Source organism: Triticum aestivum, chromosome 4A, assembly GCF_018294505.1.
Source record: "Triticum aestivum cultivar Chinese Spring chromosome 4A, IWGSC CS RefSeq v2.1, whole genome shotgun sequence".
Classification (NCBI taxonomy): Eukaryota; Viridiplantae; Streptophyta; class Magnoliopsida; order Poales; family Poaceae; genus Triticum; species Triticum aestivum.
In genome coordinates this window covers 627,993,722-628,013,194 of record NC_057803.1, presented here as the reverse complement: position 1 = coordinate 628,013,194, position 19,473 = coordinate 627,993,722, and the positions used below count along the sequence as shown (strand labels likewise).

Below are 19,473 nucleotides of genomic sequence, written 5' to 3'. Positions count from 1 at the left end.
GAGGAGATTGTGGTTGGAATCTCACCCGCGCAGAGTTTTTTGCCCTTTAAAACAGGAAAAGGGGATAAATGGGCCGGCCCAGCGTGCGTGTGTGTGTGTGTGTGGGGGGGGGGTGCCCGTTTGTGGAAAGCGAAGTAAGGGGCGCAGAAGGAGCCGAATAGGGTTTGGCTCTATCTCTATAGAGGAGGCACAGGTGGCACGATCCGCCTGAACATTGGGCCAGGCTGGAAGTAACAAGAGGCACAAGTCCAGCCTTCTCTCTTTGGCCCATCTCGTCCCAACCAGAAAGAAATACGCGCAGCCTCTCCGATCTGGACCTGGAGTCGGCCACTCGGCCGCTACATAGCACACGCCGTACATCGTCCGATCTTCTCTCGCACGCGCGCGCGCGCGCGGCATCATATACACCGGCACCAACCGCCATTGCGACCGACTCCGCAGACACAGACGAACGACGAGCGCGGATGGCGGCGGAGGCGGCCAACAGGGAGGAGGCCGAGAGGGCGCTGCGGCGCGCGGAGGAGCACTTCCTCGCCGGCAACGTGGCGGGGGCGCGGCGGCTGGCCGCCAAGGCCCGGCGGCTCTCCCCGTCGCTCCCCGGCGCCGCGCACGCGCTCGCCGCCTACGACGTCCACGCCGCCGCGGCCGGGACCCAGCACCGCGCGGGCTACTGGCACGACGTGCTCGGCGTGGGCCGCTCCGCGTCCGCCTCCGCCGTGAAGAGGCAGTTCCGGCGCCTGTCCCTCCTCGTCCACCCCGACAAGAACCGCTCCGCCGCTGCCGAGGGCGCCTTCAAGCTGCTCGGCCAGGCCTGCGACGCCCTCTCCTCCGGCTCCGGCGCCGGCCACGTCCCCTACTACAACAGCGGCCCCGCCACCACCGCGGCCTCCGCGCAGGAGTGGTACCGATCGCACCACGCGGCGAAGCAGCAGTCCACGCCGCCGAAGCCGTCCAAGCCGCCCGCGCCCGAGGCGCCGCCGCCGCCACCTGCCGCCGAGTCGGCGTCGCGCGCGAGGAGGTTCGTCCGCGTCCGGTGCGAGCGCTGCAGGGTGGCCAGGGAGGTCCCCGCCGGCGACCTGGCCGCCGGGGAGGCCAAGTGCGTCCGGTGCCAGACCGTGTTGCACGAGCAGGAGCAGAAGAGGACGTACGTGTGGACGTCGTCGGGCTCGTACCACCAGGTGCCCAGCGAGAATCCGCCGCCGCCGCCGCCACCCACGAAGCCGCCGACGTTCCAGTGCCCGGCCCGGTGCCCGCAGTGCGAGACGCAGTTCACGTCCATGGTGTCGGCCGGCACGTGGAACCTCCGGTGCCGGAACTGCCTGAAGCGCGTCATGGTCAAGGTGAAAGGCCCCGAGGAGGCGACGTGCACGTGAAGTGGAACCACAACGTCTTCAGAGTTCAGATTCAGATTACCACTTCGAGTTACAACCTCCAGAGAAGGATGCAATGTGGAGTAGCTTTAAAACCTTGCAGTAGATGTAAACCTTTCTGTATTTGCTTGATATATGTGTATATATGTAGTACTATATGTTTCTTACTGAATGTTGTTGGTCCAGGGGAAGACTGCTAAAGAATTTACATGTTGGAAAACATAAGCAGAGGTCGGCCAGGAGCTTAGCAATGGCTGCCGTGCGTGCAAGAAAGCAACCCAGGTGCTAGGTTATAAATCAAAGAGCAGGAAAAGTTAGGTTTGATCGTGCATCGGAACACCGAAACCGCATGAGCCGTGTGGGTGAAGAAGCTATTCAAAATCCTATGGAACCTACGTGCATCATCTCTGTTCTTCAGAACCATATACCACTATCCACGTCGATCTGAAAGACGGACATCAGAGCACCGAAACCGTATGAGCCGTGCGGGTAAAGCTACCGAAACGCTACAGAACCTACTCTCTCTTTCCCCTGTGCATCATCTCTGTTCTTCAAAACCATATACTATCCTCCACGTCGATCTGAAAGACGGACCATCTGGCAAGAGCCGTATCAGTCCTCCTCGTCGTCGGGGCTCAGGAACGAGGCAAAGGACTTGCGAAGCTTGATGATGGATTTGTCACCCTGCGAGACACAAACACAGGGTTACTTGTCAAAGAGAATTCCATCCTACTGGGTACTGATACGCATCGAACTCTGTTAAAGCAATATATGGTTACATGACCAGAAAGGCGGTTCCAGTAATGATGCAGGGTGCTGAACAAACCTGCTTCAACTTCTTCAGAGATTCTTCTGCATCTGTTATCTTCTCCGAAACTGTTTTCTCAAGATCAGCAAGAGTGGTCTTTTCCTTCTTCCCTGTTAAACAGGTAGTATTTGAGTAAGAGCAAAGAATCTTGCACATACAAGACCTGTTTAAAAGACAAGTGACAGCAAAGATCTTTCCTACATAAGTAGTGTAAGCATCTACTTACTTTGCAGTTCATACTGAACTATCAGTTTCTCCTTTTCAACTTCAAACTTTGAGAAAAGATCTGCAGCATACAAGATGTCGATAAGTAGTCGACAACAGAGATGATTCACTATGTGGCAGGAAACTACAAATTCAGATCTCAGTATGCACAAGTATAACCTGAAAATACTGGCTCATCCTCGCAAACAAATACTAAATAATTATGTGTATTTAATTGCCAGTAGCACAATTTTTCGTAAAACTGTGCACAGTTCACCCAGCTTTAAAGGTTAACAAGGACATGGTTTTCTTTGGATACTGTTTGGCAATATAATTCTCCTACATGTGTCAGGGCAAGATAATAAACTCATTTATATGCAAATATGGTTATAATTCAAAAAGGATGCAGCTACAGTTTTTCTAGGGTCAAAAGCTAGGACAAGAGCAGACTATGTTCAACATATACTCCTGCCACGTGTAGAGTATGTATTTTTCGTAACATGTATAGTGTAATATGACATAGACTTCAGAAAATGTGGTAGAGGATGCACATTCAGCACACCTTTGAAATTCTGTACGTGTGCAGCCTTGTCTTTGGAGAACTTGTCATGAGTGGCTTGAAACTTTGTGTACTCGGTCTTCAATGAACCTTCACACTGCATTGCATAACATTAAAGCTGGTAACCAAACTGTGGCAATATTATATAACCTGATGAATGTCATTGGATCAATAGAAGTTCAAACCTCTTTGGAAGCCTTCGTTAGAGCTTTAAGAACATTCTGCCTGCTAATGCAATCAGTAGCATTTGTCAGCAATCAGAGTACATATTAATAGCATTCATAGTTTTTATTATCAAGAATTAGCTTATATATGTTCATGTTGGAGCAATGAGTAAAAAGGATAGCAGGAAATTTGTATTTCTACACACAGAAAGTTAAAAGCAAGTGAAACAGTTCGGTTGTTCACCTTTCCTTCTCAAACTTTGTCTTGGTGTCCTGTACCATAGATTGAATCTCTGTTGCAACGCTGAAAGTGAAAAGAATCTGTTAGTAAAGTAAATTCTACCAGCAGCTAAAAAGTGTGCAATATACATAAATTGGGACTTTTGTCAGACAGGAAAGGCTCAAAATATCAAGCCACTGAATATGCACACTGAGATGTCATCAATTCATCATATGAATCCATCCTTCATACCGGAATGATCATGTATGATATGCTTCCTTGTAAGTTTATGATCTACTGGCACAACACTACAGATAAGACCTAAGCAGTCATGACCAATCTGGAAACCATGGTATGCTGCCCTGCTAATTTGGTGATGCGAACACAGATTTCCAATGTCTAAATGCAACACAGCAGGTGGAAACAGTAACATGACTCCGAAGTCCTTGCAGACTATTGTGAGAGTGAGTCAGAAGAAAAAAGGGAAGGTGGATGCATAGATTCGATCAACAGAAGTATTTGTTCCACAAAGAAATGACACTCGTAAATCCTACTTCTCATCAAACTACAGATTTCTGGAACATAATTTCAGGTACAGGCATACAGCAGGCTATAGAAGCACTGATAACACTCATAACTCCACAATCCTACCATTGAAGGGAACAAATCTCCCATGAGTTCATGATCAACTGCACAACATTACAAAGTGCCTAAAATGTCTCTTACTCCCTCTGTAAACTAATATAAGAGCATTTAGATCACTAAGGTAGTGATCTAAACACTCTTATATTAGTTTACGGAGGGAGTACAAGTTTATGATCTACTGGCGCAAAATTACATACAAGACCTAAGCAGTCAGAAACAACCTGACAATAATGGTATGCTGTCCTGGTACTTTGGTGATGCAAACATAGATTTCCAATATCTAAATTCAGGTACAGGCATACAGCACACTAGAAGCACTGGTAAACGAGTTTATGATCAACTGCCACAACATTACAAAGTACCTAAAATGTCTCTTACGAGTTTATGATCTATGGCGCAAGATTACATACGAGACCTAAGCATTCACAAACACCTGACAACAAGGGTATGCTCCTGCTACTTTGGTGATGCAAACATAGATTTGCAATATCTAAATGCAATGCAATGCAGTAAACAGAAGCACTAACATAACCCCCAAGTCTTTGCAGGCTATTATGAGAATGAGCCAAGGTCAAAATTGGGAGGTGGATGCGATGCATATATTCGATAAAAAAACTAGCTATGGTTCACTCTGAACAAGGCGGGTAAATCGTGTTGAACCAACTGGTGCACGCAACACTTCTAAGCCCTGTCATCGCATTGGTACCTACTACTCCAATCACCAAAAGGGCACCCGATCATTCACAAACAACATGACACTGGAAACTCCTAGTTCTCATCCATTTACAGACTCCTGAAGCCTAAATTCAGATACAGTATCCTCAAAAAAAAAAAAGATACAGTGCACTTATATATCAGGTTCAGAGACAGCGCACATCAGGTTCAGATAGGGCACGCAGCAGGTTGGAAACACAAATAACACACTCGTGGCCACTGAATCCTACCGCACGCTAGCATTGCGAGATCGACCGTGGAGAAACGTGGGGAGGTGGATGGGAGCGGGGATCACCTGGAGATGGCCTGCTCGGTCTTCTTCTGGCCGTCCTTGTGAGCCTTGTCCTTGATGTGGCGCAGCATCGTCACGATCTGCTTGAAGTCGCTGCCTCGGCGGATCCCATCGGAGCAAACACCAACAAATCACATGGCCAAATCAGTTAAGCGCACGCAGAATCCGACACGAACCGCCCGCGAGAGGGGGAGCGGCCAGGAAACCCTCGCCCTCGCCGTCGGCCCCTTCGATCCGAGCAACGCCGCGAGCGGGACGCGCGGAGCGCAGAGCGGAGGCGCGAATAGCGGTGGGAGGAGGGGGAGGGGGGAGGGGAGGCACCTGTCGAGCTCGAGCTCGGGGTCGGAATCGTCCATGTCGCGCCGCCTCTTGTCGGACCGGGGCGCCTCGTCGGGGTCCTTGGCCCCGCCCCGCTTGCCGCCGCTTGCCTTCGCCTTCCCCGCGGCCGACATCGCTCGCCGGTGGTGGTGGAGGTGGACGAGACCGCCGCTTCGCCTTGCCCCTTCTCTCTCGCTTTGCCGCGGCGTGTGCGGTGTGTGTGTGGGTGCGTGTGAAGGGGAGAAGGGGGTTTTGCGGTGGTGGGAGAGGCTTGGGCTCTGCTTGTTGCTGGATCTCAGCCCAAAATTACAAATGATAGCAAGTCTAATACATACTCTAATTATTTTTTTCTCAAAAAAAAAGACATACTCTGCTTATTCCGGATAAATATGCGCATATAAATGTCTGCACTTTATTAAGCATAGAATAGAAAGTCTAATTCTAATTGTGCAGTTAAGTTAGATACGATGAAAACCTATGGCAGAGTAGAATGGAGTTATCTGGAAGCTATCTTGAAGAAAATTGGATTCGCCCCCAAGGTTTGTGCAGCTCATCTTGAATAGGGTGACCTTGGTTACCTTGGCCATCTTGAATGGTGGCGTCTCAAAGGAGTGTAGGCCGACTCGGGCCTCATATCTCCTTACCTATTTTTTGCTGGTAGCTGAAGGATTGTGTTATATGTTAAAGCGTGAGGAAGTGACACCGGTGGGTATACAAGGGGCTCCCTTGGCACTTACCGTTAAACACCTTTTTTTTCAAATGATACTCTGTTATTTTTGAAAGCATCTATCGAAGGGCTGCCTGGGCCAGAGATTCAGTGCAAAAGTATTGTGATGCTTCTGGGCAGCGAGGGAACCTATCCAAGTCCTTTATTTACTTTGGTAAGGGCTGCTCTGAAAATAACTTACATGCAGTTAAGCAGATTCTAGAAGTAGAGAAAGAATCTCTTAATGACTAATATTTGGGATTACCGGCTGATGTTGGTTGGCAAAAGAATGGAGTGTTTGCATATCTGAAAGATAATGCCTAGAAAAGAGTTCAAGGGTGGATAGAAAAACTCTTGTTGTATATGGTTGGGAAGAGATTTTAAACAAGGCAGTTGCCCAGGTTGTGCCAACATTTTCAATGTCCGGCTTCAAGCTACCAAGAGGATTATGTCAGCCCATTACGTCACTCATACAGAGTTTCTGATGAGGAAGCAAGAGAAAGGAAAATAACATGGGTCTCATGCGATTCCAAGTGCATGCCAAAATATATGGGGGATTGGTTTTTCGTGATATTGGTAATTTTTAAGTTGTGTATCTAAACAAGCATGGAGGCTCTTAAAGGAACCTACTTCATTAAGTATCATACTTTTGAAGGCACGATCTAAATGTCCTTGGAAGCTCATCTTGACAGGTTTAGAGAGGAATTTTGGAAGGGTGCGATGTACTACGCCAAGGAATACCAGGATTATGCAAGAAAACTTACCACGGGATCATATGCTGAGACCAATGTGCATGGAATCACCTACCGCTCATGTTCTGGTGTCAAAATTGTTTGTGTCGGCCACAAGAACATGGGACGTGGAGAAGCTGCAGGAGGATCTCTCATAAGATTGTCAAAAAAATTTGTGTCGGCCACAAGATCAAATGCGAAAAGGACTGTGTTTAACAAACGAATGGTGGTCTAGCGTTTAGTGGAAGGAATCATCAATTGGACACAATTCCCCCATGACCATAATCACAAATCAAATAAAAAAACTGGTAAATTTCCTCTCGTAATTCAATGTAGTTCCCCACTACACAATTGTTCCACCAAAGTTACAACTTTACCCTTGGAACGGAGGTACCCTCTTAGGTGATGGTACTCCCGTAGAATTGTGTTGCAGTATCAGATGAATTTAACCGTTGGATTAGCATACATGGATGGCCCATATTAACTTTGGGAACACTGTAAAGAACTCAAAATGGAAACTGAACTATGTCAAATCTAGATTCATGCCTTGCGATGATGTGCGCAACCTAAGAAAAATATTTGAATGTTAATTGGAGTCCACCTGAAAATATAATTCGATAATAACATGAGATGAGTTCATTAGTCCAACGGACCTACCTCATGGGCGATAGCAAATGCAATCTCACCATCGGTCTTGAAGTGGTCGAGCAATCCCGTGTACAGTACGATTTTACCGCCGCGCGTGCAGTAGGCGCCGGTGTTGCCCTTGTGATCCACCACGATCACCTCCCAGTCGAGCCCATGGAGATGCCTCGTCTGAGGCGGAGGTAGCCATGCCTTCCCCTTGTGCCGGTTGCTGGCGACGCGGAGGATGACAGCGTCGTCGATGCCGGCGTGGATGATCCTCTCGGCGATGCGACGGGCGCGGACGCTGTGAGGGTGGCGCGGGCCGAGGATTTTGGAGACCACCTCCTGCTTGTAGTCGGCGAACTCGGCGAGTCCGTGCGCTCGCTCCGACTGATGGGACAGGAAGATGAAGTGCGCGCGGTTGGTCCATGGAATCACCTCGAGGAACTGGTAGCATAAGGCGGCAGAGACGACAGACACCGACGCGGCGACCTTCCGTGGATCGTGGTACCAACGGGAGCCCAAGCGGGTCTGTGTGGTCGGGCTAGACGGCGAAGTGCAGTAGTGTCGTGGACGGACGGCAGGTCTAGTGAAGTGGTGGCCGTGGTACCCGGGCGGCAACCGAGGCTGCCATGCGCTGACGGCCGCCGTGGGCTCGCGGCGGAGGAGCCGGGGGAGGAGGCGGCGCAAGCCGTTCATGATCTGGTGGGTACGAAGCGCACGCACAGGATTGTGTTTGAGTTAATTGTTCACGTCACTTATGGCCGGTTCGGTGAAGGTTTCCGATCCAAACTGCACCGGCAGAGACGCGCTTTTGTGGTTCGCGAGAGTCCCAGATTTGGTTGAGTTCGCGGGACGTACGTACGTACTCGAATATTCAGGCATTCAGAAACACAAGGTTCAGAGCGTGTCCAATAGTTCTTTTTTTTAACATCAGTACATATATAAGCGCTCATATGCACATGCATACACTCACCCCTATAAACGCACACACGCACACCCTACCCCTATAAGCATCTTCGAAAAACTGAGCCAGCATATCAACTTGAAATTTACGAAGTCACCGTAGGCACCTCGACGTCGACGGGACGTCTCCTCCCACTAAATGCGCATCGCCGGAAAAATAAATTCAGAAATAAATGCGAGCACCAGAATTTAAACCATGATGGATTGGGGATACCACAGTCCCTCTAACCATCCAACCACAGGTTGGTTCACCCGTGTCCAATAGTTCAATTCACCAAGCTGCACCTAGCAATTGGTCACGGGTAGATAGTTCAATCGATCATCCACAGCTAATAAAGCTCACCTTCTAAGACCAGATGATCCCTTAGGGCATCTCTAACGGCAAGCCGCAAATTTTCTCGCGTGTCCGTCCGCGGACACGGATGCGAGAGAGGCCATCCAACACTAGTTTGTATATGCCTGTTAGCAAATTCAAATTCAAACACTAACTCGAACAACGCGCCGAATCACATCTGCGCCGGATCCCCGATCGCAACCTAAAAGAGACAAATGTGCTTAGTTTTTATAGCCCGAATCCAAAAGAATATTAGTCCGGCAATCTGTGCATTTCTGCCATGTCGTACCAGCAATCCCAACAAGTTGCTCCCCGATCAAAGAGGTGTCGTTGCGGCCGCGTAGGCAGCCTCCGCGTCCGCCTCCTCTGTTGTTGTGTTCCATCGCCGGTGTAGGTGTAGGACTGCTGCGTGGTCGTCTGGGTGTATGACTGCTAGTGCTGTTGATAGTTGTCGAACTAGGTGGGATCGAAGTCTTCCACTTGCCCATCCTCATAGCCCCCTCCTCCTCCGTCGCCTCCGTCGTGGATGATGCCAAGCATCTTCCTATCCGCATAGTACGCCATCTCCCCCGCTCTTGGTATTGCAGCAAACAGCGTGCGGGCACCCATCTGCTCCCCGCCCACTGTCCTCACCCGGAAGAGCTGCGGCGAAGAATACTCAAAGCTCACGTAGCCTAGATTGCCTGAGCGGCGACCTCAGCTTCGTCGCTGCCGGCGCACTGTATGCGGCCGACACGCATGTCTTCGCGAGAGCGCGTCCGCAGTAGGCCATTGTTGGTGGTGGGAAGGAGCCGTCGTTGTTGCTGCCTTGCGCGCACGAGAGGAGATGCGTAGTTTCAGCGAAGTTGTTCATTATGGTGCTCGCTAATTGTTGTACATTCACGGCGAAAGGTGGTGACAAGTGGTGGATTGTATGTGCGACACTTGTCATAACCCGGAAGTTTTGCACTTTTCCATAGGCTTATTTTTTTCAAAACGAAACTGCTTCTTGGACGATACTTGTGCCTAACTTGTGCATAATGTGCACATCGGGTAAATGTTGTCCGCCTGGATTCAATTGCCGTGTGTGAATCATGCATATTTTGTCGTGTGCATAGCATGACTCTTTTCAAAATGTTTCATCTCATGAACCGTGCATTCAAATCACGAACCGCTTTTATCATTGGGTTTCCCACATTGAGATCTTCAAAACTAGATCTCATGCTAGTAGTTATAGACAAACCTTTTTCTCTCTCAAAAAACCATAAAAACTGGAAACAGGAAAAACATGTAACAAAAGAATTGAAACCAAAAAAAAACTGGGAAACACAATTGCGTTTTTCACTTTTTGTGAAGAGCACTCGTGCTTTCACTTTTGGGGAATCACAGATGCGCTTTTCAGTTTTCGAAAAGCATGGTTGTGCTTCATCGTGAAGCACGCATGTGCTTTTCATATAGTGTGCTTCTTGCGAGAAAAACTAATAAATATTTTTTTCAAGGAAACATAGGAAAAACCAAGCAAATCCAAAACCTTGAAAAAATCAGATAAAACCCTAAAACGCGTGCAGAAAAAAAAAATGTGATCCCGCGAGAGCGACCAACACATGACATGTAGCACCGCTGGGATGCTCCCCTTGCTGCCAGCTAAGAATCCCCAAGGGGAACTTGTCAATTAGTTGATCTTTGTTTTATTGAAAATCTGTGAAGTTCTGGATTTGACACAGCTACTTGGGCAAGCATTTTACGATTAAGAATCAATTTCTTCTTATACAAATTGTGTATTAATTTATTATAACTATTGAATACTTTATATACCCGAGCTGTTGTGCTTATCCGAGTGATCCACAAACGATGAAAATCCCTCTTTTGCCTACCTCTATCTCTCCTTTATTGTAGTCACCGAGTAATGCTAGATGTGCTAAAATTTACGTAGATGTTTTACCGGATTGCTGATTTGGAGGATTATGATTGAAAGTGGGGGGAAGAAGGGGACCACCCCCACCGAAATTCCCCGGGCGAGGGGTGGGGGGGTCAGTTTGGAAAGTTACGTAACGTAAACCTTTGTAGGTGTAGGATTATCGCCCTTCACTCCCTCTTTTCGACAGTGTTATGTGATTGTTGGCCCAATAACGCATGGGCTACTGGTTCCACTTCTTCCTTTCTCTCTTGGTCGAACTGAACAATAATGCCATGAATATGAATTGTTCTATGAAAACTTTTGTTAAATGGTTAGAAAGTGTGTTTTCATGTGTGAAATTATAACTTATTACTACCTTCGATCTACAATAAATGTCGCAGTTTGAACTAATCCCAATTTAAAACCGCGACACTTATTTTGGACCGGAGAGAGTACCATTTTTTTTGTCATAAACTATTGTGTAAGTGAACAAACTAATAAGTAATGTGAAAAATGCTACTAGAACTAGCATCGTGCATACATATATGGACTTTTTACTGAACAATGTGAATCATATTTGAAAGTTGGTGAACAAAAAGTAAGTAGCCTATGTAGTACTAACATTCTAGTGCTTGAGGAAAACAAATTTTGTAAGTGGACAAAAAACTGGGTTACATGAACCGCTATTTTAGAATTCTTCAGATTGGTGTGACGTCGAGGTGAAGTTAACAAGCAACTGGGCGTCAATCTGTTTGGTGTCTTGGTGCTAAAAAAAACTCCATTTGTGGACAAAAAACACGCCGCTGCGCTACAGCAGGAGAAATATTCTTTTTTTGCGCAGCACAGCAAGAGATATTAACCTGCCACATTCAGCAGGCATTTTTTTTCTTCAATTAACGATTGATGAAAGAGGTAGCGACGTACCCACAAAAGAAAAGAAAAGAAAAAGAGACTCTCTAACAAACTAGTTGGCTGGGATCTTCACGGAGAGAAAAATCCTGAATGATCCCACGAGAATCTACAACTAACTGCGTCGCTAACTAAATTCAGAGAATTATTAGTCGATCTAAGAACAGTCTACTCATTGCATGATCAAATAAACATCACTATCTCTATTTTACAGATCAATGCGCGGGCACGCCTGGCACGCAGCCGAAGGCTCTGGCGACGAAGGCCAAGCAAGGGCAGACGAACTTCTTCACGAACCTATGCATGGCGCCGCCGCGGCGTGTCCCGAGCGGCCCCGGCGACCGCCGACGATAGCGATGATGGGCGACGCGCGTGTACATCCGCGACGCCGTCGTCACGGCCCCCGCCTCCGACGAGCGGACATTGCCGTCCCGAAACGCCTCGAAGAGGACCATGTCCTCGAAGCTCACGTATCCCAGATCACCGTCGCGGCGACGCCTGTCGAAGCAGACCTCGGCTTCGTCGCTGCCGGCGCACTGCACGCGGCCGACGCGCACGTCCTCGTGGGAGCGCGTCCGCAGCAGGCCATTGTTGTTGTTGTTGTTGTTGTTGGGGAAGGAGCCGTCGCTGCTGCTGCCCTGCGCGCAGGAGAGGAGGTCGCCGGCGTTGTCGTTGTGGTGGTGGGCGAGGAGAGGCTGGGAGCGGGAGTGGGAGATCGGCATCGGAGGCGTGAGGCGGCGGCGGCACTAGGAGGCGGCGGCGGCGGCGAGAACGAGGACTGTGAACTGTGATCTAAGTTGGTCTAGAATCAAGGGAAGTGGTTAAGATCAATGGGCTGCAGCGCTGGGCAGGTGGATATTCCCCCATGGGACGCGCGGGCGCTGACCGCGTACGCGTCGCAGGCTGACTAGCCGGCCCCACATCTGGTGGGCCCACGGCACATCAGGTGGGCCTGCCGCCACCCCTCCTTCCCGCCACGCGTCGCCCCTGGCCGCGGCAGAAACAATCTCAACGTCGCCGTCGTCCGAGCCGACGCGCTGGGCCCCTCACGTCAGTGGCTGGAGCCCACCTCCCCAGTCCGCATCCACTCGAACTGGGTGAGCTCTCGTCCCCTCCTTCCCCGGCCGCTCCACCTCCACTCCTCTTCTCGGACAGTCCACACCGCCGTCGCCGCTCGCGGGAGCCATGCGGGCCCTAGTCTCCCCGGCCCCAGCCGCCGCCGCATTCCTCCCGCGGACTCCGAGCCCCGGCGCGAGCCCTCGAGGTGCCACACCGGCCTCGCGGCAGCGCTCTTCTTCCGGTGGCCGCGCTGTCGCCGCCGGGGCTGCTGCCACGGGCGACCACTGGGGCGCCGACGACCAGCAGCACCACCGGGAGCAGCAGCAGTACCGCGGCGGCGCCGGCAGGGGCGGCACCAGGCGCGCGGGGCCGAGCGTGCAGTGCGACGTGGACGTGGTGTCGTGGCGCGAGCGGCGGGTGTTCGCGTCCGTGGCGGTGGCCGCCGACGTCGACACCGTGTGGCGCATCATCACCGACTACGAGCGCCTCGCCGACTTCGTCCCCAACCTCGTGCACAGGTACGCGTTTCCTTCTCGTCCACCGCCGTCTCGGTCCCGCCTTCTTCACCATGGGAGCACCGTTGAAGGGTTCTGATTTGGCGGAAATTTCGTGCAGTGGGAGGATCCCGTGCCCGCACGAGGGCAGGATATGGCTGGAGCAGAGGGGGCTGCAGCAAGCGCTCTACTGGCACATCGAGGCACGCGTCGTGCTGGATCTCCGGGAGGTCCCCGATGCCGTACGTGCTGTCTTCTCTTCACCATAATCTCCTACTGGCAGTTGTTGTCACAGTTCAGATGTTACTACTTACTAGTAGTAGTACATTTTTCTCATTGATCGCAAATCGTGGGGCAAAAGATTGCAAATCGTGGGGCAAAATGAGATTTCACTGAAATGTTTGCAGTGCGCTCGAACTGAATGCATTGGCAACATCTGTGCATGATCAGTTGATTAGGTCCCGACTACTGAACACTCCCTCCGTTCCTAAATATTTGTCTTTCTAGACATTTCAATGACTACTACATACGGATGTATGTAGACATATTTTAGAGTGTAGATTCACTCATTTTGCTCCGTATGTAGTCACTTGTTGAAATGCTTAGAAAGACAAGTATTTAGGAACGGAGGGAGTACATTTTACTGTCGGTGTCTCTGCATGTGTTGTTTCTCCTTGTTAAGTTGCGGGTAGCAGATTTAAAGAGGATGAATGGTCTCCCTAGTTTTCTACTTATGTTGAGCTATGTGTCCTTATTTACTCGATTGTTTGCTAACAATTGCTGCGCAGGTTGATGGACGAGAGCTCCACTTCTCCATGGTCGATGGTGACTTCAAGAAGTTTGAAGGGAAATGGTCCGTCAGGGCTGGTCCAAGGTGGGCATCTGGTGGTCATTTTTATGCGTTGTTTGTAACATATGCCTTCAGTGAGCATCTAGCTTTTTAAGACCATAGTGACTTATCTTCTACCACTTGATGCCCTGATATAGAAATATTTTGATTCAGGGATCCTTAGATATTTCATCGCCTTAGGCTTTTGAACATCAGAAAAAGAATTCCGTTCATAAATCTTATATGACCCCTGTTTCGTTTTGTAACAGGTCCGCTAGTGCGATTTTGCTGTATGAAGTTAATGTGATACCACGATTTAATTTCCCAGCAATATTTCTTGAGAGGATTATAACGTCAGATCTTCCTGTGAATCTTACAGCCTTGGCTTTCAGATCTGAAAAAATGTATTTAGAAAACCATAAATTTGGACCTACAAAATTTACCGGTGCAGAGTCCAAGCCACTTAACTTGCGTAGTGCAACAGTCGAGAATGATGTCATCTCTTCTAGTAAGTTCAAAGAAGCACCTGCCTCTTCCGGTTTTGGTGGTGTGCTTGCTTCACCTCCTCCTGAGGTTAATGGCAAATGGGGTGTATATGGAAGTGTCTGCAGGCTTGATAGGCCTTGTGTGGTAGATGAGATCCATCTTCGACGATTTGATGGCCTCTTGGTAACTGACGAAGCTTATACCTATCAAATCCTTGGATTCTTAAATTTCACGGAAAGCACACTAAGAAAATTGTCTTCTCTTGTGGAATGCTTTGGGTGAAGGAGCGTGAAGGGGCTCACAGGTGTGTTGTTGCTAGTATCACCGTGAAAGCACCAGTTCGAGAAGTATGGAATGCACTAACAGCATATGAGAAGTTACCTGAGTAAGCAGTTTTATCTTTATGCAGTATTTGGAGTTCACATAGTCTATTTCCAATACGCAGCTATTATCTAATATAGCTATCTTGTAGGATTATACCAAACCTGGCTATCAGTCGGATTATTCTTCGTGATAATAACAAAGTTCGAATATTACAGGTACAAATTCTGTTAATATTTTACATGAGGTCCTGGTTGCTTGTTTGTAAATAGCATTTAAGTTTGGGGTTGTAGCATTGCATGGATTTTTCACAGAGTTGTCAGTCCACAATTTCACTTTCTGCTTGTTAGCTTGCTTATCTTTTGTAGTTTCTTTTTTTGGCTTTTACCCAAGAGATTTCTGAAACTTTCTGATGCTTAAGAGTTCAATGTTTTATTTCACATATATTGTCGCAGAATACTTTACAGAAGGGATCACACTTGTGTCCTACCAGTGAAAAAAAAAGATCAATGCCCCCTGTCTCCAAAGATCCTTCTCAAAAGAATTTAGTTCAATTTGATTGTTTTGTGAGCTGTGCAAGTTTTGTAACATCTCAGTTTTTTTTTTCAGGAGGGCTGCAAAGGCCTACTTTATATGGTACTTCATGCCCGTGTTGTAATGGATCTTCGTGAGAAACTTGAACGTGAGATCAGCTTTGAGCAAGTTGAGGGCGATTTCTACTCATTTAAAGGAAAATGGCGCCTCGAACAGCTCGGAGATCAGCACACACTGCTGAAGTATATGGTCGAGACTAAGATGCATAAAGATACCTTTCTCTCAGAGTCTATCCTTGAAGAGGTATGCACAACCTTGTTCTAGGAACAATATGTGCATTTTATGCATGCGACTTCTTCCTACTTAATCCAAAAAAGAGCTTATTGTTGTGGAGTAGAAAAGTTGGAATAGAAAATGGTTGTGTGTGCCCCCATCCTTCTACATTATTTATTTCGGAAAGAACTACACTAGCTCTGACGTAACCCTGGGGTGTTACTCTTTACTCCCTCCGTCCCATAATATAAGAGCGTTTTTTACACTACACTAGTGTCAAAACGCTCTTATATTACGGGATGGAGGGAGTAGAAAGCAACCTTTGTGTGGATGTATCATCTTGTTCAATGTACCATCATGCTCATGTGACAGACTTTACCTTTTATCCTTTACCCATTCATTTTATTTCTTCCATCAGTTACAGTCACAGGCTTGTTCCTGACAAATGATGAACTGAATGTATCTATATACTCTGAATCTGAAACAATATAAGCTTGTATCCGCCGCTATCTTTACAAATTGGCATTTGTCTCTCCCAATGAAATAATTGGTATTTCATTCCCTTGATAACAATAATTCTGCATTAGGTTATCTCTGAAGAGTCTCCTAGGGATTATTTTTCCCAATTTTATGCTAGCCACAAACATCTATCTCAGGCATCCAAATAATTCGTTTTGAAGGCATTCTTGTTACAAGGTATCATCGCTATGCAAACATGATATTGAACTTATAAAGACAGTTTTGCTGTCAAATATTTGTAGGTTTCTTGTGTGGCATCATCATGCAAATGACAGCATTTTGTTCTCATCTTTGGGGAGAAATAAACCAAAACATTTTGTTTTATCCTTTTCAGGTCATATACGAAGATCTTCCGTCAAATTTATGTGCAATCCGTGATTATGTTGAAAAGGCAGAAGCTGAGAGAGGTAATTCCATAATTCACTCGGATGCGCCAACCAATCGAGATACTGTTCCTATGTATTACACAGAAGGACGGCAGCCGGAGCAAGCACCTGTACATTGCTCTTCAACTTCCACAAGGCAAAGATCAAAAGTTCCTGGCCTGCAAAAGGACATCGAGGTCCTCAAATCTGAACTTGGTAGCTTTATTGCAAAACATGGTCAGAATGGTTTCATGCCTAAGAGAAAACATCTTCGGACACATGGAAGAGTTGATATTGAGAAGGCCATAACACGGATGGGTGGGTTCAGGAAGATTGCCACCTTAATGAATCTCTCCCTTTCTTATAAAAATCGGAAACCAAGGGGTTATTGGGATAATCTCGAGAACTTGCAAGAAGAGGTGAGAGAAAATACTTTTTCTTCTCTCCCTCTGCTTTGTAAACGTCCAGTCCCATACAAGGCTGCTAGTATATCATGGTTTTCTTAGCTTCAGAGTTGTATCATAATATCTTGGACTACACCTTTCCCCATTAGATTTTCTTAAATAACTTTGACATTGCTAGTAAGGGAAATGATAGTGCACACTCCAATCGTTGTATGCCATACCATACATTTTGTATTACGTTTGAAATTTATTTATTTATTTATTATGATATGTTCAGTTTATGATCTTTAACACCGAGAATGACCATTGTGTGCAGATCGGGAGATTCCAGAAGAACTGGGGGATGGACCCTTCTTATATGCCAAGTAGGAAGTCTTTTGAGAGGGCAGGTACTGACTACTTCTACTTGGACCAAATTTAGAATGGGGTTGACCATTTTCCCTACTAATGTTGATTGCAGTTGGTACCCCATTTGGGTATGTAATTAGTCAATGTATCGTTTTTATGGCCTACTTTTATATGGTCAGGTGGCTGTGGGCCATGCCACTGCACTACCTTGCTAGTGTAGTAGTGTTGCTTAAGATATCTGGGACCCCTCACTCTTCAGCACCAAATTTTTGTACTCCCTCCGTTCCAAATTACTCGTCGCAGAAATGGATGTATCTAGAACTAAAATACATCTAGATACATCCATACCTGCGACAAGTAATTCGGAACGGAGGGAGTAGTTTTCTACTCTACAGCCGTTATTGTTGACGTTTATCGGTCCACGATCAAACCGGATGAAATTGATGCACCGCACTAGTTGACATTACTGGTCGCATTCACGGTTTCGTATATGCCAGATTGATGAGGGCAACGGCAACATGGTCGTGCCATGGGTTTCTATCTATCATGCTAGTGCCACCAGTTGTGTGGTCTCTAATTCTCAGTTGGTCCACCATGGCCGGTCTTCCTTCCTAACGGTCTCCATACTCCGTTTGTTGTGGTTGGCAGGGCGGTACGACATTGCTCGCGCCCTGGAGAAATGGGGCGGCATACAGGAGGTCTCCCGGCTCCTCTCGCTTGAACCAAGGCGGCCCCGGAAGCAAGCGGACCCCGACGGCGAGAGCCAGCCGGAATCTCCGAGCGCCGCCGCCGCGGAGCACCACCCGAGCAGCAGCAATGCAGACAAGGCGAGCGTGCCCCTGGACGCGCAGAAGTGGCTCCTCAAGCTCAAGGACCTGGACATCAACTGGGTCGAGTACTGATTACTGAACAGCAGGGGGCTCACTCCGGCGTAGTTCACTAATCCAGCCTGTAAACGACTGTGTATGTATGTACAGAAAAAAGGTAATGCACTGGCTGAGTTTTTCCAGCCCGGAACGCCCGCCGGTTTAGGGGTTCTCCGCCGCGAAAAAACGACTTTCTGAACACTAACCTGTGAAAGCTCTAGAACTGGAGGTTTCTGTACGGCGAGTTTGTCTGTCTGTATTTCTTGACATGTGACTTGGGATGTCTCTAGAACACTGTCAGCTTCCTCGTCGCTGTCAGACCAATTGGTAAAAGGGAATCATTAGAAGTGGGAAGTGCCGCGCGCGCATGGTGGGACGGGAGAGGACGTTGTTTCGGTGCTTGCGTTGCACTGGCCGGTTGTTGGATCGACTGACCTTTTCAAGCACACGTGCGTTGAAAAAACATGGAAGAATATCTGTGCTCTAGATCTTTCCTTTCCGTCTTCTTCCTCCTGACCGACTTGTTATTAGCCAGACAGTGATGTGCCGTGTGCTCCTGTTTCTTTCACTAAATAATACCCTCCTTCTCAAAAAATTTGTATTAGATTTGTCTAAATACGAATATATCAAGACACGTTTTAATATTAGATACATTCATGTATCTAGACAAATCTAAGACAAGAATTTTGGGACGAAGGGAGCACTACGTCCGTTTGGAATTACTTGTCGTAGAAATGGATGCATCTAGATGTATTTTAGTTTTAGATACATCTATATCCAAGAGAAGTAATTCTGAACCAAAGGAGTAATAAAATAGTATAACGAGCTGGAGCGTAGATGCAAGATAAGATGCGAGGGAGCGAGCGTGTGTGTTTTCTCAGGCGACATGGAGTGGACGCCGGCTGCAAGCGCCAAGTGAGAGCAAGTGGATGCTTTCTTTTTCGTGGCAGCGTAATTGATGGCCGTGCAAGAGAAGGACAATGAGCCGATAAGGAAAAGAAAAATGAGCGAACAAATCAGCAGGCCGCAGTGCAAAAAAAAAGTATATAATAAGTAAATAGATGGAAGAGAAAAAAAGAGGTCTCGCCGGGATTCGAACCCAGGTCGCCAGATTCAAAGTCTGGAGTGCTAACCACTACACTACGAAACCAATTGATGACACCTTTTCTCTCTCGTCCTATTTAATGTTAATCCAAGAAATCAAAGCATCGAAGTGGATCTGAAGACCTCCACTATACCGGCTGCTGCGTGGCAAACCTACCATTAATGGAGACCCCAGTCACATGCCTGTGTCCTCGTAACGTAGACCTAGCATTAATGGAGTGGAGTCCCGGGTGCATCTCATCAGCCAGTGATGACAAAAGGCGACACATGGCATGATGCAGGATTCTCTTGTGGCTGGTGTGGTGCCACTTGATGATCCACAAACGGGTCCCGGCCAATTCATTCATCCAACTTGCACACTTGTTCAAGTTGATGCACAGGTCTGCCCGCTGAGAGCACCCACGCCCGTCCAACCTCCATTGCACCCA

At 47.9% G+C, this 19,473-nt stretch overlaps 4 protein-coding genes and 1 non-coding gene across 6 annotated transcripts; 2 read left to right on the top strand and 3 right to left on the bottom strand.

Moving 5' to 3' along the window:
* The first annotated feature begins 258 nt into the window (after nucleotides 1-258).
* LOC123087743 (uncharacterized) lies at nucleotides 259-1,687 on the top strand. The gene is made up of 2 exons (XM_044509842.1): nucleotides 259-1,478; nucleotides 1,557-1,687. The coding sequence occupies exon 1, from the start codon at nucleotides 465-467 to the stop codon at nucleotides 1,371-1,373; it is 909 nt and encodes a 302-aa protein (XP_044365777.1). The 5' UTR covers nucleotides 259-464; the 3' UTR covers nucleotides 1,374-1,478; nucleotides 1,557-1,687.
* LOC123087745 (uncharacterized) lies at nucleotides 1,561-5,592 on the bottom strand. Of its 2 annotated transcripts, none has more exons than XM_044509844.1 (8): nucleotides 5,298-5,592; nucleotides 4,980-5,069; nucleotides 3,350-3,409; nucleotides 3,127-3,169; nucleotides 2,945-3,038; nucleotides 2,405-2,464; nucleotides 2,197-2,288; nucleotides 1,561-2,054 (listed from the first exon to the last, which is right to left on the bottom strand). In XM_044509844.1, the coding sequence occupies exons 1-8, from the start codon at nucleotides 5,426-5,428 to the stop codon at nucleotides 1,983-1,985; spliced, it is 642 nt and encodes a 213-aa protein (XP_044365779.1). In that variant the 5' UTR covers nucleotides 5,429-5,592; the 3' UTR covers nucleotides 1,561-1,982. The 2 variants fall into 2 exon arrangements, with proteins under 2 accessions (XP_044365779.1, XP_044365780.1); XM_044509845.1 differs by having other exon boundaries at nucleotides 3,127-3,166; nucleotides 5,298-5,590.
* Nucleotides 5,593-5,729: 137 nt separating this feature from the next.
* LOC123087744 (mitochondrial metalloendopeptidase OMA1-like) lies at nucleotides 5,730-8,105 on the bottom strand. The gene is made up of 2 exons (XM_044509843.1): nucleotides 7,389-8,105; nucleotides 5,730-7,297 (listed from the first exon to the last, which is right to left on the bottom strand). Exons 1-2 carry the CDS (start codon nucleotides 8,055-8,057, stop codon nucleotides 7,238-7,240), a joined length of 729 nt encoding a protein of 242 aa, XP_044365778.1. The 5' UTR covers nucleotides 8,058-8,105; the 3' UTR covers nucleotides 5,730-7,237.
* Nucleotides 8,106-12,522: 4,417 nt separating this feature from the next.
* On the top strand, nucleotides 12,523-18,431 carry LOC123087742 (uncharacterized). Its single transcript, XM_044509841.1, has 10 exons — nucleotides 12,523-13,020; nucleotides 13,118-13,238; nucleotides 13,785-13,870; nucleotides 14,095-14,494; nucleotides 14,596-14,696; nucleotides 14,784-14,850; nucleotides 15,242-15,469; nucleotides 16,293-16,742; nucleotides 17,044-17,116; nucleotides 17,724-18,431. Exons 1-10 carry the CDS (start codon nucleotides 12,629-12,631, stop codon nucleotides 17,975-17,977), a joined length of 2,172 nt encoding a protein of 723 aa, XP_044365776.1. The 5' UTR covers nucleotides 12,523-12,628; the 3' UTR covers nucleotides 17,978-18,431.
* A 588-nt stretch (nucleotides 18,432-19,019) lies between these two features.
* Nucleotides 19,020-19,091, bottom strand: TRNAQ-UUG (transfer RNA glutamine (anticodon UUG)). Its single transcript has one exon. It is a non-coding gene; the product is annotated as a tRNA-Gln (tRNA).
* Between the last annotated feature and the right edge of the window lie 382 nt (nucleotides 19,092-19,473).